This window comes from Convolutriloba macropyga, chromosome 1 (assembly GCF_964194025.1).
Source record: "Convolutriloba macropyga chromosome 1, txConMacr16.3, whole genome shotgun sequence".
NCBI lineage: Eukaryota > Metazoa > Xenacoelomorpha > Acoela > Convolutidae > Convolutriloba > Convolutriloba macropyga.
In genome coordinates this window covers 58,807,933-58,825,344 of record NC_134468.1, presented here as the reverse complement: position 1 = coordinate 58,825,344, position 17,412 = coordinate 58,807,933, and the positions used below count along the sequence as shown (strand labels likewise).

General features: G+C 35.7%; 1 protein-coding gene across 2 annotated transcripts in view; it reads right to left on the bottom strand.

Moving 5' to 3' along the window:
* Positions 1–17,412, bottom strand: part of LOC142340929 (uncharacterized) — a 28,397-nt gene that overhangs the window by 6,952 nt on the left and 4,033 nt on the right. For both annotated transcript variants that reach the window (XM_075391719.1, XM_075391710.1), the window contains exon 2: positions 2,564–7,798. In XM_075391719.1, coding sequence (XP_075247834.1) covers positions 2,564–7,776 — 5,213 coding nt within the window. In that variant the 5' untranslated portion in view covers positions 7,777–7,798. The remainder of the gene's footprint in view (positions 1–2,563; positions 7,799–17,412) is intronic.

Genomic DNA, 17,412 nt, shown 5'->3' with positions numbered 1-17,412 from the left:
CGCATAATTTTGAAAGTAACAGAGAAATCAAAAAGATTTGAACAAACGCAAAATTTAAAAAAAAATCTCTATTTTTTTAATTCTTATCTAAACATTTGAAGTATTACAGTAAAACTAATTTTTTTTCTTTCGTTTTGTGTACCTTTTACCGTATCCAAACAAATACATGAAATAATCTTCAAGTCGAACAAAATACAAAACAATTTTCTAGATAACGGGGAAAAATAATTAAACGAAATAAATCAATCAGAACGTTTTTGAGTAAATTAAGAAAATGATCCAAAACTCTTGAAACTTTTTTTTACAAATATCTATTATTAGTTACTCTCAACCTATAATGGACGTTCCCTAGATCATTTGAAAACCATTTTTATAGAGAATTCTTAAATCTGGATGAAAATGGGATCCTAATAGCAAAAACAGCAGAAAACGTAATTTTTTGAGAACCTTTTTTTGTACATTCATTTGATTGTCCCTAATGCTTCCAGTCACAAAATTTTTACACGGGGTTTTAGTTCAATGTTCATTGCAGTCAACAAAAACCGTAAGAAATATTTCAGTTATTGTTTTACTCTGAACAACATTAAAATATTTAAATCATAATAAGTTTTATGAGCGCATAATTTCAAATTTTCTGGTAGATTTCTGGGCAAAAGAATACCCTAATTTTATATTTTTTACTTTGTTTTAAGATTTTGGGAAGTAAATTGACAGCTAAATTACATATGAATTTCTTTTACGACATTCAAAAACAACAGAATATGTTACCTTTTAGGGAGGAACAGAAAAAAAATCAATTTTAGTCACCCAATTTGATTTTAATTCTTCTGCCATATTGATTAGCTGTCTGTTTTAACTCATGTTAATCAATCAAAAACTTCAGTCTTTGAGAAAGAAGGACATTAAAAAGGTTTAACATCTTTTTTTCATCGCTCTGTCAAATATACACAGACAAGGAGGACGTTTTGGTTTCATTTGATTCAAATTGAAACAATATTCTAAAATAGAAAATGTATTTAAAATAGGACACCTAATACATGATTCAAAAAAACTTGATATTTAAAGAGACAAACAATATTTTGCATAACCTTCAACTGTTCTTTTGATGACTTCATTCTAATCTGTAATGTTTTTAGAGAAAACTTCTTAATTGAATCCTGAGCGAATTTGGTTGACAAAATTTTAGTAGTTGACACAGATTTAACTCGAAAAAAATTGAAGAGTAAAAATATCTATTAAGAATATTAATAAATGTGATTTCAACCTCTTGTTTTTTTCAGTTCTTGATCTAATCAAATCAATCACTTATTTGTTTTCTATTTCTAGTATGTCAACTGATTGCAGCAATTTTTGTCGCAAATTACTGTCTGTGTTTCTTTCAATAAGTTTTCCGTGCGTCAAAATTGTCCTTGGACTATAAGTTTTGGTGCAAAGCTGTTTAATTTTGGGAAATAACTGACAATGTATGTTTTTAAGTCTTTGCAAATCAAGGTTGTTTTTGCACAACTGATTGTCCAGGAGCTTTTCATTTCGGACGAAAGAAATATTTGACAAACATGAGACGTATGTTGAACCGTTCTGCCCTACGCACAATATCGCACGATCGGGTTTTTTTAAATCTATACCATATAAAGGTTTTATATGCTGTTTGGTTGCACAATTGTTCCCTCAGTTTTGGGATTGTGCTTCTAACACAGAACAAACACAAACAAGAAAACTATTGCCAGATTTTTATTTTTGTTTTAATGACAAGTCGTCCTTATTAAAACATAAACCGACAAATGTCGGAAAAATTGCTGTTGAACGACAGGCGAGGCAATTTAATTCATGGACTTTAGTCTAGACCAATTTTCCTTTATGGGTGCAAAAAAGTTTGATCACATCGGGATTCGAACCACTGACCTCTCGATGCATTGCCAACCGCACTAACCAATGCGCTACAAGTAACTTATTTTTCTATGTGGCAAACAATTTTATATTAGCAACTTCGGAGCACTAGAGATCACTCAAAAATGGAGAACGAAAGCGTGAAAAAGTCACTTGAGAAGTCAAAGAATGTTCTAGAAGAAAAGCGCAAAATTGTCAAGCGAAAAATTTGCATAAAAAAGACACACACGTTTACAATAATTGCTATGAACTGCGTTCAAGAGTAATTAAAAATTTCCCTCGCATATTTGGTTCAGTTGATTATTTACAGAATGATATGTACAGTTTTGAATTCTAGAACATCGTAATTTCGTTTAAAGGAACATTCATTTTATCGTAGTAGTTTCTATTCTTAGTTGCTATGAGTCGAGTTTGAAATCGTTCGTTTTAAGTGAAACAAATTTGTGCGGTGCTGTTCTCAAGAGAATATTTTTACAATGTTAGCCTAAGCGCGTTCTACAAAACACATGAGACCGCTTAAAAATCTTTTTTGACGGTTTGACGGTGTATTTTTAACCGAGACTTAAACTCGTCTCAAAGTAACACCTGCTCTGAGAACTTTTGAGTGCAACTTCAATTAGACGAAATTAATTTTTTGTTCATAGTGAGAGATTAATATGTAGTTATTTTGTATAACCTTTGTACTTGTCGCAAAGTGCTCCCTCTCAGCCCCAGTTGCTGACACCATTTCTCGACATGGTCATCGCTGTTTTTCTTGGCAATCCATTCAAAATGTTTATAAACACGCATCCATGTAATTGGATCACCTAGCTCGTCCGTGTTTTCCTCAAAGCGTTCTTTTTGTCTCTGACTGGGGTCTTTCACAACCAAATACCGTCTGTTGTGTAATAAAGAAGCCATTTGGATAGCGTGCCGCGTAACTCCTAACTCACTGGCCGCCAAAATCATTCGAACGTCTTCCAATGAAATATCACCGATTAAATTTAGTGCCAGAATGCCGTCTTCGGACATTGTAACCTGCGTCTTTTGGCTTTCGGAATCTAATCCCGGACTTGGTTTGTAACATAGTGCAGTTTGTGGGCGGGTGGGTCCTGAAAGAAGATCGAGATCTGAAATTTGCCACATTCCACCTTGCGGTAGGGGAGTTTTGGAAAGAAACTCTAGATTGAGAAGTCTCTCTTCGGCACTTTTCAGGCTCTTTTGAGAAGGTTGCGCGTCTTTCATGAGTTCCAAGTTTTGGATAGATCCGAGCAAGTCAATGGCGTAAAGATAAAGCTCGTCAATAGGGAATTGTTTCAAAATTGGTTCGTCATACTTTGTGAACTTTTTGAATCGATTCTTAGAGCAAAGACGGTAACAAAATCCATCCTCGATTCTTCCAGCTCTACCAGCGCGTTGTTTAGCAGATGCTTGCGAGTTGAAACAAAGTTTGAGCTCTGAAACTCGAAGCTGGTGATCATAGATTATCTTTTTGATCAGACAAGCATCGATTATAAATTTGACTCCCGGTATGGTCAGTGACGTTTCTGCTATGTTTGTACAACAGACAACTTTCCGAACAAATTTTGGTGGTTTCCGTCCATTGTATTCTTTTTCCGCGCGCTCTTTGATCATTTCCACTGCGGAATTTATTTCATTTTGGCCCGGGAGAAAAACCAAAACATCGCCTTCTGCCTTCGGTTGAATTTCAGTGAACAAAACATCAACAGCATGACCAATTAACTTGCTTTTGATCGATTTCGGATCATCCAAGCTTTCGTTTCCGGGAAGAGCTCTGTAATTCTCCTCAACTTTGAACATTCGTCCCTCGCACTTCATAATGGGACAGTCGTTAAAATAATGGGAAAACATTTGCTCATCAATGGAAGCGGACATTATCACAACCTTTACCTGGCATTCCCCACTTAAGATTTGTTTCCTAAGGAATGCCATTAGTAAGTCCGTGTCCTTTCCTCTTTCATGTGCTTCGTCCACAATGACGCAATCGTAGTTGGCCGAGTTTCTCAGATTGCGTTTTTTCAGCATTTGCAGCAATGATCCTTCTGTTATGTACTCAATTCTGGTGCCGGAGCTGAACTTGTAACAATGTTTTTGCTCTTCCTCCGATTGACCTCTTTTTCCCACTTTGAAGCCCACCCAACCTCCGAGATCCCCAGCAGTTTCTAAATCGTTCTGGTCGTTAATAACGTTGATTGACGATCTCGATTCTGCAGAAATCATTGCGAGGTTACTGGGCTGTTCATTGTACCAGCCCACGCGGTCTCTGATATCCAGGGCTCTTTTCTCTGACCCAGAGGAGGCGTAAAGTGGGTAGGCTACAACTGAGGCGTTGGTTGCATTACAGTAACTGGACTTGTCCAGCTGGACTGTCTTTTGTTTTTGTGACTCCGCGGATTTCACCTCAACACTTCCAGAATATTCGAGGGAGACCCTTTTGGCAATCGACTTTGCGGCAACTCTCCGTGGCTGAGTGCAAGCTATCCTTGGAAACCGTTTTCCCTCCAGATTGAGAGCCAGGTGCAAGTCGTCTGCCAGATATTGAGGCACTTGGGTGCTCTTGCCACTTCCCGTTTCGGCGACTATCACTACCGCGTTGTTAACTTTCAAAATCTCGATAAGTTGAGACCTTTTTGAAAATATGGGCAGTTTTTGATCGCTCAGTTCCTGTGAGCATCGGTTAACTTCACGCTTCAAGCACATTTGAAGTTCAATGTTCAACTTAATTCTGTTATTTTTGCTCTGTTCGTACAAATCATATCGATAGTTGACCTCGTTCAAAGCTGCGCCGATAGCTAAGTTAAAACATTTCAGTCGTTCATTATCGGTTCGTGAAGAAACACGTGACATTAGTTCACTGTGCATGGCATTTTGAAAGGTCTTCCGACGTTGTTCTTTCATTTCATAAAGTTTTTTCTCGTGGTGACGCAGTTCAAATTTTATTTCACGCGTCATCTTTTCCTCTAAATGAGATATTTCATGCGCGATTGGTAACATTAATTTAACCTTGACAGTTGTTGTACGAATAAGAGGAAGGAAAGATGTCTGCTTTTGTTTTGTCTTTTTAGTTGCAGGAATAGACGTTGACTTTATAGGTGATTCGCTGATTCGGAGACATTTGAGTTCGTGTTTCAGTTTTTCCCATTTTATTACGTCATCCGATTCCCTGAATCGGAAATCTGTGAGTTCATGTTTGCATCTACCAATTATGCGTTGAGAACATTCTATTTGACCAGTTAGATCTTTGTACCAGTCACTTGACGCAAACACTACTTCGGGATCCGAGATCAATTTATACTTGGCCGAGATTCGATCTCTGAGATGGACGAAATCCTCGAATGGGAAGCGAGGCCATAGATCATGAGTGTCATAGGCGTCAGGAGGTTCCGAGGGCAATTGAAGATCTCCTCTAAATTCCTTCTGAATAACTTCAAACTGTGCTTCTTTGACAACGTGCAAATGAAACAGATTGTTTACAGCTTTTCCAGCATTTTGGCGAACTTTGCTCATTTGTTTGCTCACTTCACTTGTTCTAACCCGATCCAGGGCTTTTTCTAATAAACTTTTTTGAGAATCTTCAGTTTGGAGTTGTGCCCACATTCGCTGACCAGTTCTGATCGCCTCAATCTGCTCGTCAATAAAGTTGGTCATGTTGATCATGGCTTCCATGGCCTCTTTGCGGGAACTGTCTAACTCTCTTTTAACGAACTTAATTAATTCTTCCTTCACTTTTGAACACCACTTTTCGTGCCACTCATCCACTTTGGCATGTTTATTGGGGCAATTCTCATCAGCACAGTCAAACGCACATTCCTCTGTTTTAGGTTTTGGCACTTTTTTGGGCTCAGCTATTGGCACTTCTGGGGTTGTTTTGTCTATTAGAGTAGTCCATTTGGCCTTTATCGTTGCCAGACCCTCTGTACCGAGAGCAGAGATAAGTTCTTGATGATTTAAAATTACATCCATCTCATTGACAATTTTATCACTAATGAGAAAGGAGTAAAAATTCCGCCAATCAGCTAACGACGGTGGTTTCGAATCCTCATTCAGTTGCGATTGTTTCGAAAGCATCACTTCCCAGACCGGCTGACTCTTTTTATTCATTAAGAACGGACCATTTTTCCTCCTAACATCGCATTGTGTAAACAGTTCTTGTAGTTCCTGTAAATCAGAGGGAGTCTGGTCAACTGCTTTTGAGAACAACTTTGAAAGCTGTCGACACTCTTTTGAACTGATTCCCTTCTCTGCTGCCAGTTGAAAGAAACAAAAATTGATTTGAGCCAGGATTGAATTCTCCCACACCGCAACGTAGTGAATCCAGTCCTCTTCTTCTTTCCAGTTTGCCCCAACTCCATTTTTACAAACTTGTCCACTTTTGCTATCGTCCGAATAGTCCTGAGGCTCAACTTTCCTCAATTTAGGAGCAAACTTTGTAATCCTTTTATCCCAAATTACTAGGAAAGCATCTCCATCCAGGTCCCCTCCACTCATCATATCCGGATCAGGTCGAGGTCCCTTTGTGCTGAAAAGGATGACATTCCTCAAATAGGACACTGGGTGAGCATCTGGTAACTCCACAGCTTTCAGAACCCGCACATCTCCGGGGTAATAAGATGGGCTTCGATACACCACAACTTGACCTATAATGAAGGAGTTTTCACTCAACACGACGCATTCTCCGGGTTTCAAAATATCATGTAGAAGCTCTGGGAAAGAAGCGCCCATTAGAAGCTGAGACTGAGCCAAGGGAATTTTCAATTTTTCTCGCTTTCCAGGGATCATAGGTCTGCAAATGCTACTGAATGCTCCTGGAACGCTTATGCGCTCATCGTCTTTCTTAAGCAAGGCTTCAAAAAGAGCAGATTTGTTCCTCAACGCACAAGCATGAAGCGCTGCTTTTGGAGAGTTTCGGGCATTCTGCATATTTTTCAAGTAACCTTCTTGAATTGATAATAAATCTTTAACTGGCACCGTCGCACTGAGTAACGCAACAACTTGCTGGTTAAGACAACCGATTTGTTTTTTGCTCGCAGCCACAATCCCAAGTTTGCAACGTAGGTTGCTCTCGACAAATCCAGAGATATTTGACGCAAGTTTCACCATTGAGGGACGAACTTTTATCACCATTTCTGAAGTCTCGCTGTAGTCCACGACCAAAACCCCTTTGCAAATCATCCCCCGACCGCAGTAGCGAACTTGCCACACACTCGGGAGCTCGGCTGCCCAGTTATGAAGAAGCCCCTGATTGTTTTGAACAATCCAATGTGCTAATACGCATGATATGGTTCCACAACCGTCAGTGAAATTGAACTTATCGCGATCTACGTCTTCAATTTTTACAATTTTCACATTTTCAGGAAGATTAACAATGTATTGGCAATTTGTAAAGAGAAGTCCAACATATTTTGTCCTTTTGGCCACGCTTTTACCACTCAGGTCATCTGCAACAAAGTTTTTAATCAAAGTTTTACTGTCATTGACACTTCCCCGCTTGAAATAGAAGGCATTCTTCTGAACCTGAGAATTGCTGCAACCCAATAAACTGAAGACGGATCCATTTGCCCGGATACCTTCTCTCAGTATCTTCTCAACCATTGAATCTTTGGCAATCAGAGAAATCTGTCCAGGAGTTGAAGCATCGACAGTGAATCGCACAACTACAAAATCATCAGCTGAGTACCAACTCATCTGAGAAAGACTTGCGAAAAACAAAGAATCAGTTTGTTGTGTCTCTGTTGTTTTAAAAGTTTCCTGTTTCAAGTCGAAGTTGAACGCGCGGATCACGTTCTTGTCAGGTGGAATCGGATCCCAATCAGTAATTTCCACTCTGCCACTTTTGGGAGGGTGGACAACTTTTTTAGTGAAATCGAATACGTCCCTGGATGGCGACATATCCTTCAACACTGTCCAGTTACTAAAACGCCAGTTACTAAATTATGAAAACTGATTCAAATGAGATGCAGTTTTATATTCTGAATATCTAAAATTACATCCTGTTAGAGCTATGAAAATATGGATGTTAACTATATTTGTACTCATTTGCTAATAATGCATAAGCTTAGATGTGTAATAAGACTAAAATTTGCGTACAGTCTGCGTCTATCCATGTCGACATTTTCAAAAACAATAGTCGCCATAGTATCAAACTTGATTACTCTATCAAATTAAATAGTTTAAACATCTATATTTTTTATCTAAAACACATACCGTGTTCCTATTATCTGTGTTTCTTTTAAGTTTTGTTCATGATACGTAATCATATCTAATAACATGTTAATTGCTTTTTCCATAGAAAAAAAATTCAGAAAGAAACATAACATTGGCTTTGAAAATAGAATATTTTAGAATAAGAACCCAGGTTTACACCTCGACTTATAACAAGTCTTTATAATTCTAGTAGGGGGGTCCAATATTGACTATAAATACACTGTCCAACTCACAAATAAAGTTGATGCAAAGTCTTTTCATGGTCCAGATAAGGTCTTTTCATAGCAAATTAAGGTCGAGCATGCTTAATAGTCTTTTAATAGGTCGAGCATTGTCTTTTCATGAATCGAGGATCGCTTTTTGTGGGATTAATAACAGTTAACTTTTCTAAAATTCATTTTGTAGAAGGGCAACACTTACCATCAACACCAAAATAGCGTAGCAAGAGGCCGTCCACCTTCGAAGAACAGGTGGAATTTCGCCAAAAAATCTTAAGAATTATTGAATTCTTAAGATAAATTAGTTATCGAAATTAACCAATATAGCGAATTTGTTTGGCTGAACTCAACTAGTTAACAGAGCTCTAAAAATTGACATTTCATCAGCAATGAGTTTAAAGTGTTATGATTTAGTTCATTTGGTTCAAAAATTTGTTTTTTCAAATATATTTATAACAGCACAGTTCATTTTTTGAGAAAACATGAGAAACATTGAGAATTTCGAATGGTAAAACCCGTTGACTACGTTATAAGCAAAGGCCAATTTTCAGTGCAAATGTATTTTTTGGGTCCAGGAAGAACATTTTAGCTCGAGGTCTAAACCTGGGAAGACAGCAATGCAGTGCTGCTTCTAGACTTAAAATCACTTACCAACACTTACATAACATGAGAGTTTGAAAATTGGCAACAGTCATTCGTGTCATTAAGAAACATTGTGAAACAGACTGCTTAAGTTGTTACTGCGAAAGCATTGATCGTGTTGGTAAGCAGAAAAATACCACAAGACCGTAATTCAGGAAATTATCAACAAGAACACTACAAGAAGGGATAAAACTTGAAAACATTACAAGAAGTCGTTAAATATACTTTGATCAGATTTTTAATTTTACTGAAATTATAGAACGCCAATCAAAACGTTGGAAAGTACGAACTTGATTCACGGCAGTAATTTGACCTCCTCAATTGGAGAAATGTACCTTAAGTACCAATTATTTATTTTTTGAAGTCTGAATGAAGAAGGAAGTTGAAGAGGTAAACAAGGAGGCTAGTTAATGTGCGTTCACACATAATGTTCCAACCTCGCTCATCCGAAATTTTGATTGAATTGTCCTCCATAAGAGGAAGAGATAGAAAACTTCCAAAAAATTTACCGTTATCTCAAAAGTAATTGGTGTATGAATAAAAAATTGCTTTAAGCTCAAGTCATTAAACGAACTAAAGAATGCCGTACTAGAGAGCAGATCAATTTTTTCATTAACAAGATTACGAGACAAGACAAATAAAAAGAAATCAAATAACGAAATCGAACATTAATTTCGACCAAAATTCAATGAATATATTTTTTAAAAACCACAACTAAAAACTAATTTAAACAAATGAACTTCTAATTCCCCAAACAAGATATGGGACCTGCCTTTAATGAGGCTAGGTAGCAAGTAGATAAAAAAGACAAAATCGAAAAGCTAAAAAAATTATATTTTCAAAAAACAAAAAAATAATGTCCTGAAAACCATTAGCTATCCACAAAATCGGAATCATTATGCAGAAACCATTAAATAGGTTCAATTATAGCACCACAGGAGGCCACTGTAATTCTCATTATCCAGATTACGCCTTACAACTAATAACACAACAACTAAAACTGAGTCTAAAATACGTTTTGAGGGAATCATTCGTGTGGAAGAACGGAATAGGGCTGGTCAAATATTACCAGGAGCAGCTACTGATATTCAATTTGACTCAGTCAATTATAATTTAGTTTTTTCGGCAAAAATCACAAATTTTGGTGCTAGAAGCATTTGAAGCAGAGTTAAGATAGCAAGCCAACGAACAAGATTTTATCACTTCCACAAAAGATTGCGCTGCTTCAGCGCTAGTAAAACGAAACAACAATGATACGTATATTCAAAACGTCAATCAGTTTAGCGAACTCGGAACGGTGTAAAAAACCAACAAAGAGAGACAAACAGAAAGACAAATATCGACGTTATAGTGAGGGCAAAACAGCTGATGAGCAAATGATATCTCCTGAACCCAAGAAAAGTGCTAAACATTCGAAAAAACGGCTCAACTGTTTATAAGAATTTTAGAAAGTTATTAAGATTTGATATGAGTTTCTGTTGCGCCATTTTAAAGCCTGCGTTGAAATTTGGGAAGCAGTTACCCAGTAGTCTTGTCGATCTTAATTATTTAACGTACAAATTTAACAAAAACTCATAGTTTTTTGAAAACTGTGTCTGCGATTACGCGTCATGATCACACAAACTACACAAACTCTTTTTTGAAAACAAAATTTGGCCACTTCCCTTACTCATCACACTTACACAAGCAAAAAGAACCATTCTTCAAACTTTAAAAAAAAACTAGGACTGCGATTACACGTCACACTTTCCAGAAGTAAAAAAGAACCTTTCTTCAAACAATGAAAAAAACTCATGACTTGGATAACGCATAACAGTTTAACAGTCAAAAATCATTTTTGTGTAATGAGAAAGAATAACTGGTGATTGCAATTTTACGGTTTTTGCCACTGCTTTTTTCATTAAATAAGGGGGAATTTATGTACCTTGACTCGTTTTTCTTTTAATAGTTCGAATAAAGCAATGAGGCGCCTTCTTGATGAAAGTACTTTTTAGTTTGAATATCAACGTGACAATTCCAAACATGGAAATCAACAGTGACACCAAAAACGGGATTTAATTACGCACCTGAAGTTGCTAATCTCGTGTAAGGTAAAACGCAAAAATGAGGTTTCACCAAAATCCAAAAATTGTTTAATTAAATTTTTTCACTGTTTTTGAAATACACTCAGCTGTTGAAAAAATTTAATTTTGTAGAAAATGGTAATCCAATTTTAGCCCATACCAATTTGATAATAAGATGGATAATTCCTTTTTATGACAAAACATTGAAATCTTCACAAAAATATTAGAACAATCACAAGTTTTAATAAATTGTTTGGAGTTGTTAACTTTAACCGTCTGCCTAACAGAAACAAGAAAAAGGATGAGGTAAACAAAAAGTTATGGCAGCCACACAACGGTCAACAAATGTTCATGGTTAATAGAAGGCTCAGAAAATCGAGAAGAGTAGATGTTGGTATTTTTTCAAAAACGGTATAAGATCTGAAACAGTTGAAATCCACAGTTGTAGTGATTGTCAAACTCTATCAATAAAATTACATTTTCATGTGTTGAAAATTGGCATAGCCTCAACGCAATTGGGAAAATTAAAAACCCAATAGGGCAAAAAGGAAGCAAATTTGACTGAAAAAAAAACTACATCTTTTTTTTAAATAAATTCTTGCACACAAAACGTTTCTCTGTCTACGTTTACTAAAACAACGCATAGAAAAAATCTGATTGAGAATTGTTCACACAAAATGTTTTCAAGATTGACAGAATGTCATAATAAATGGGGGTAATTACATCAAAAAGACAAAACAGTACAAAAATTGACTTAATTTAACCATTTTTCTTAAACAAAAGCAAATTAAAAGTGATTCTGATCAATTGAAAAAAAATATAAACTACTAGAAAGAATGTTATCAGGAAGTTTTCTATGGACTGTACCAATACTTCAAAATCTCATCGTAAAATTTAAAGTTGCCTAATTTGGTCCAAAAAGTTGCAGGCATACACTTACTTGTTGCAAATTATAGAAAAAGTCGTTTGGACTTACATAGGGTTAAAACTTAACATAATTATTTTCAAATTGCTGCACTTGATTCAAAAAACATGCTCAATTTGTTTACTTCTTCGTTTCTCTCTCTCTCAGAACATAGCGTGAACAAAAATTTCTCTAAAATCAATCTCTGCTGTCGATTTTGTTCAGGAGATTGAACAAAACATTTTTCCTTAGGGGCATCTGACATTGTGTTCTATAAGAAGAAAAGTCATCAACTTTCAAAGAGCATTAACATTAGATCACCATGACGCGTCTTTGATTCCTAAAAAAGGTTAGCATTTCTCCGCATCGAGTGCTAGAAATCAGCGCTACAAAACAAACCAAATCCTTTGCAGTTTGAAAAAATGGCTGAAAGAACAGAAGCTTGTTCTGTTGAGTTGTTGATTGAATTTTAAGTAAATTGTGTGGAAATAGTGAAATATACGGAAGTAAATCACCGAGTGTACAAAATTTATCTCAGAATTCTGCTGAAAAATACGAAATTAAAAAAAAAACTTGGGGTGTGTGGGAAATAAGAACTTAATGTCCTGATAATTGTAAAGAAGAGATTATTGGAAAATCCGCGAGAAATGCAAGGATCTCGATGAAAAGTCAAAATATATAGCTACGTAAATTTTGTCACTATATATACAGATGAAATCCCAATTGAAATTTTCACAGGTGAAAATTGGGTACACCAGTAGAACACAAGGGGGATTGTCCCCAGCTGTGGTATTCCAACCAAAGAAATAGCTTTTTTAAGGAACAATTAAGTAACCAAAAACAATCAATTCATTTTTTCCTCGAGTAATAAATTTTGAGAATCTTTCCGAAGTTCGACTCATCTTTTATTAATTATTAATATAAAAAGTTATCTCGCAGATTGCCAGAAAATAACTTAAACAGTTTTGTAGAACTTTGTACTAAAAATGCCACTGAAAAGAATGAAACCTAAAAAACAAAGAAAAATTGATTCTTTTATTAGTGATGACGTCTTCAATTTATTAAGACTTATTAATTAGCTGTAAAATTGTTCTAAAAAATCAATTATATTGAGATAGCTGCTCGAATTTTGACATCAACAGCTCGCATTGAAATTTAAAAAACTTAAGTTCAGAGAGATGAAAAGTTATTTCGAAAGTGAGTTAATTGCATCGTCTCAGACCAATAATGTTCTCTGGAATCAAAATTGGGCTAATGTGAATTGTACTCACACACAGACAACTCAGTCTATAAACTGCATGACGGAATGAACAAAAACTATTTTGAAATGACTATGATGTCATATGGCCATCAAAATTTTAAGAAAAACATAATTTGGCGACAAATTAGAAAAGACGAGACATGAAATACGAAACAAAAGTGAACAAAAAAATCTTTTAAAAAACTTCCAATTTTTTTTTCTCTCAGCTACAACGTCTAAACCATCAAATCAACTACAATATTTTAATGAAGTGTACATAATACGCGTCGTCAGAACCTACAAAACAAACATGCAGTAACTTTGCGCATTTACTTGCGTGAAAGACAAGGTACAAAAAAAACATTGAGAAAGAGGGCTACTTCCGAAATGTTGCTGCCTCGAAGGAAAAAAACAAGTCACTAAATATTGCGAAATTGAAATAAATTCGTCTAATCCAAAGTCGAAAAATTGTCAGGCAAAGGCTAAAATCAAATAGCGGATGTTTTCATGGATTTTCAAAGGTCGTTTCCCCCTGTTCATTTTCAGACTCAACGAAAAATCAATTTCTGACAAATCAATAAATAAAGGGGCCAAAGTTCGAAACATAAAAGCATTCAAAATAAAAATGTAATAAACAGAAAAACAATGCCGAAATATGTTCAATTATGACTCCGGAGAAAGTTCATTGAAATTGAAATTATTGAGACTAATTTACAAAAAAAAACAACAACATTAAAATTCAGTAATTGTGACATAAAACACATTTATCACTTTTGATATCATTCAGTTTAAATTGAAAAGAGACAAAAAAGCGAAAACAGAAGTCAAATTACTTTGCGAGAACAATTCTCACTCTCGAAAACCGAGAAGTTTGTTCAGAAACCGTTTGCTCAGAAGCTAAAATTATATGAGAATGAAAAATTTTACATCTTAAATTTAATTGTTTTTCTGCTCTCTTTCTTACATTGACGCAATTGCGCTGACAAGTGCGCTGACAGCCAATGCAAAACAGTTTCAGGGATAAATGTTACCTAACTGTCTATTTGATGTTTCCTAAAGTGCTGAAATATGTACAAAATTTGTTTGAAATGCAGCACAATAAGTGATAAATTATATCAGATTGTTTCCTCGAGAAATATGTTTTCTATGGCCGGGAGCTTCTTTAATTTTTTTTCTCAAAAAACAACATGAATAACACAGGTGTTAAAATTTAGGTATCCTCTAATGAACACCCAGAACTTCTTTTGGCAGCCCAATTCAGACCGTTTATAAAACTGCTAGATAACTGTCGGTATAAGGCGTCAAATCGTTGCTTTCAAAACTTTGTACTTTGTGAGATATCTTATTTGACAGATAAAGTTTGTTCTAGTGGCTAGATATAAATTCACCTGTGCTAAATTCCTGTTCCTGTTTTTTATTAATATGGTTTTGGTCGATTAATTAGTTCAACTCCTTGAAAATGTGAGGGTAATTTGAAAACCGTGATCCTATTTTTGGTGAATGCTACATTTAGAAATGCGAGCAGAAAACATACTTAACAGAATAAAAAATCATATTATCGAATATCCGTTTTTCAGTCAAGTTTTCTATAGATGCAACAAGAACTCCTACCTGCTTGGGAAAAAATGTATGACAACTGATTTGACGTGCAAGTGAAATATATGCAAACTTCAAATCTGATCTATTCTAGGGGTAGGGGTGTTTTTTTGTCTGTAACCTGTGAAACACATATTAAAGTTTTTTGTTCACATAAAAAAAAACGAAAGAAGGATTCAGCCTATTTGCTTAAAAGATTAAAATTAACCATCAAAAGAATTGACTAGCGCATTTAAATTTGCTTTTATCAGAAATAGAGCTCTGTTGTTGAATATTAATTTTTGATGCTTACTTAAGCATTAAAAAATATGGGTGTTGTAGATTTTAATTGGTTCAACATTTGTTACTACATTTGACACCATTCTAGTTTTTTTCAATATTTCAAGTTGCATCATGATGTACAAGCATGAACAATACCTATTTTTAATTCTTTGTCAAAAAATTCAACAGCTAAATTCATCAACTCAAACTGTAATTGTAACTCGAACTCTTGTTTTGATGACACACATATTTGATGCATTTTTTCCAACCATTTTGCTTACCCACAAGACTTATTTAGCATATATAAAGGAATGCAGGACAATGTGTTAATAAAAAACATTTGATTTATTTTGTTTTTCAAAAACCAAGACACGTAAAAAACGCAAAAACCAAAATACGTTTTCAAAAAGAGGGTTCAAAAACGTTTCCACAGACGCTAACAGTTAATCAGAATGAAAAGTTACACATCTTAAAATTAATCGCTCTTTTCGCTCTAATTACTACATTGACGTGATTAATATCTTTACTTCAATTTTCGTTTGATCACTGCATTTTGATTTTCAACAAAGTGATTAAACAGATCTTATCAAAAGACAGCACCTCAAATCAATTCGAACTCTTTGAGTTGTAAAAGAGATTACATAAGTTCAAAAATAGCTCCTCTTATCTGCAGCTTTTGCAACTATCAAAACGACTGGGAAAATAAACCTTTTACTAATTTTAAGCGTGCTTACAGTAAACAGGGAAGAAACGTAAAAACAATTAAAAAATCTCGAGCCTCTTTTTTTCTCGAGAAATGAAAAGAGACATAGTCAGAAGTCAAAAGATCAATTGGCCAAAACTGGCTTACCAAAGAAGGAGCCAGCGCAGCAAAAAAGTTTTGAAGTTTGACAGTTCGATGTATGAACGAAAAGTGGCCTAGCACTTTGCTGGTGGACGTAAAAAATGTTAGAGGATCAGACGAGATACAGCAACTGGTTGACAGTAAAATCAAAAATGAATGAAAATATCGCTGGTTGGAATGCCAAAAAAACTGCTGATAAATACTGCATATATGAATGAAACAGAAAAATCCAATCAGTTGAGGAGCAAAGAGCATTTATTTTTGAGCATTTATGTTACGATAGACGCGATCTACATAAAAAAACTGAAACTGCAATTAAATACGAGCGATGAGTATCGGGGGCGGGAATTGACATTGAAGTACTAGTTCAAATACAAAAAATTGTCTTTTGAAATTGAAAAAATATACTGGTACATGTTAATTCGATATTTTGTCAACCCCAAAAAGTAAAAAATAAAAACAGATAGGAATGAAAGTAAAAATCCCTTTTCAGGAATAGAAAGCTTTATACCCGGGATTTTCATAAAATCCTGAATAAAAAATGAATTGATTTTAGTGTAATAAAACGTTTGTTTTAGTTATTCAATTTAAGTTTTCCTGACCAAAAATAACAACAGTACCTGGACTTTCTTTCAACCCCAATACAAAAAACCGGTTGAAAAACGCACAGAATCTTCTGGTCAAGGGCAGATTGAGCACAAGGACCGACATTGTTATTTGGCATGATCTAATTATCAACAGTATCTCAAGCCACAAATCGAATAACTACAGACCAAGTAGTGTACAAGAGCTAACAAACTACTTGATCACGAATAACAACAAGTTTAAAGCGCTGGTATACTGTCAGCGCACGGGAACCCCTGATATTTTCAAAGAGTTGTTGAGCACTGGGATACTGGTTCTGAGGGTGACAAAGCACCTGATATCGAAACGGAAGGGGAGAACACAGCTGGTGGACTGCATGCTCCACCAGGAACCGGCACGTGAGATCAAATCATTGGACATTGTCCTGCGCCACCAAGGAAACTTGAAAGCTCTGCTCAAAAAAGAAAAGGGAAGAACCTCGGAAAACGACAGAGGAGGGCGAGAGCAAAGGTACGACTGGTAGAAAGAGCACAAAACGAGAGTGTAGCTCCTGAACAATAGGGCTTCATTGCCCCCTGTCCTTGAGCGAGCTTGCGTGATGTGCGAAATTCTACCACAACCACGGCTCAGGTACATTCTCAGGCACAACAACTGCTTAAAACAATTCCTAAAACAAAGATATCATTCCGGATTTTTTGAGGTTTCGAATTCCCGAAAACGAAGTTTTTCAGATTGAGCGGTGCACAGCTTTCAGATTAAGCTCTTAAATAAGTCGTGCGGAACAAGGCCGTAGATTGTTCGAGGAAAAACTTGGAGAGGATAGGGGCATTCTCAGGAAAGAGGTCAGAAAAGAATTATTACCTTCAATTGTGTACAGCATTAGAAAAGAAATGAGAGATCATTCCGAATTGACTAGTAAAAGACTTAATGACAAGTTAGCGAAGCTGTCTGAGAGACAAGACAGGCCT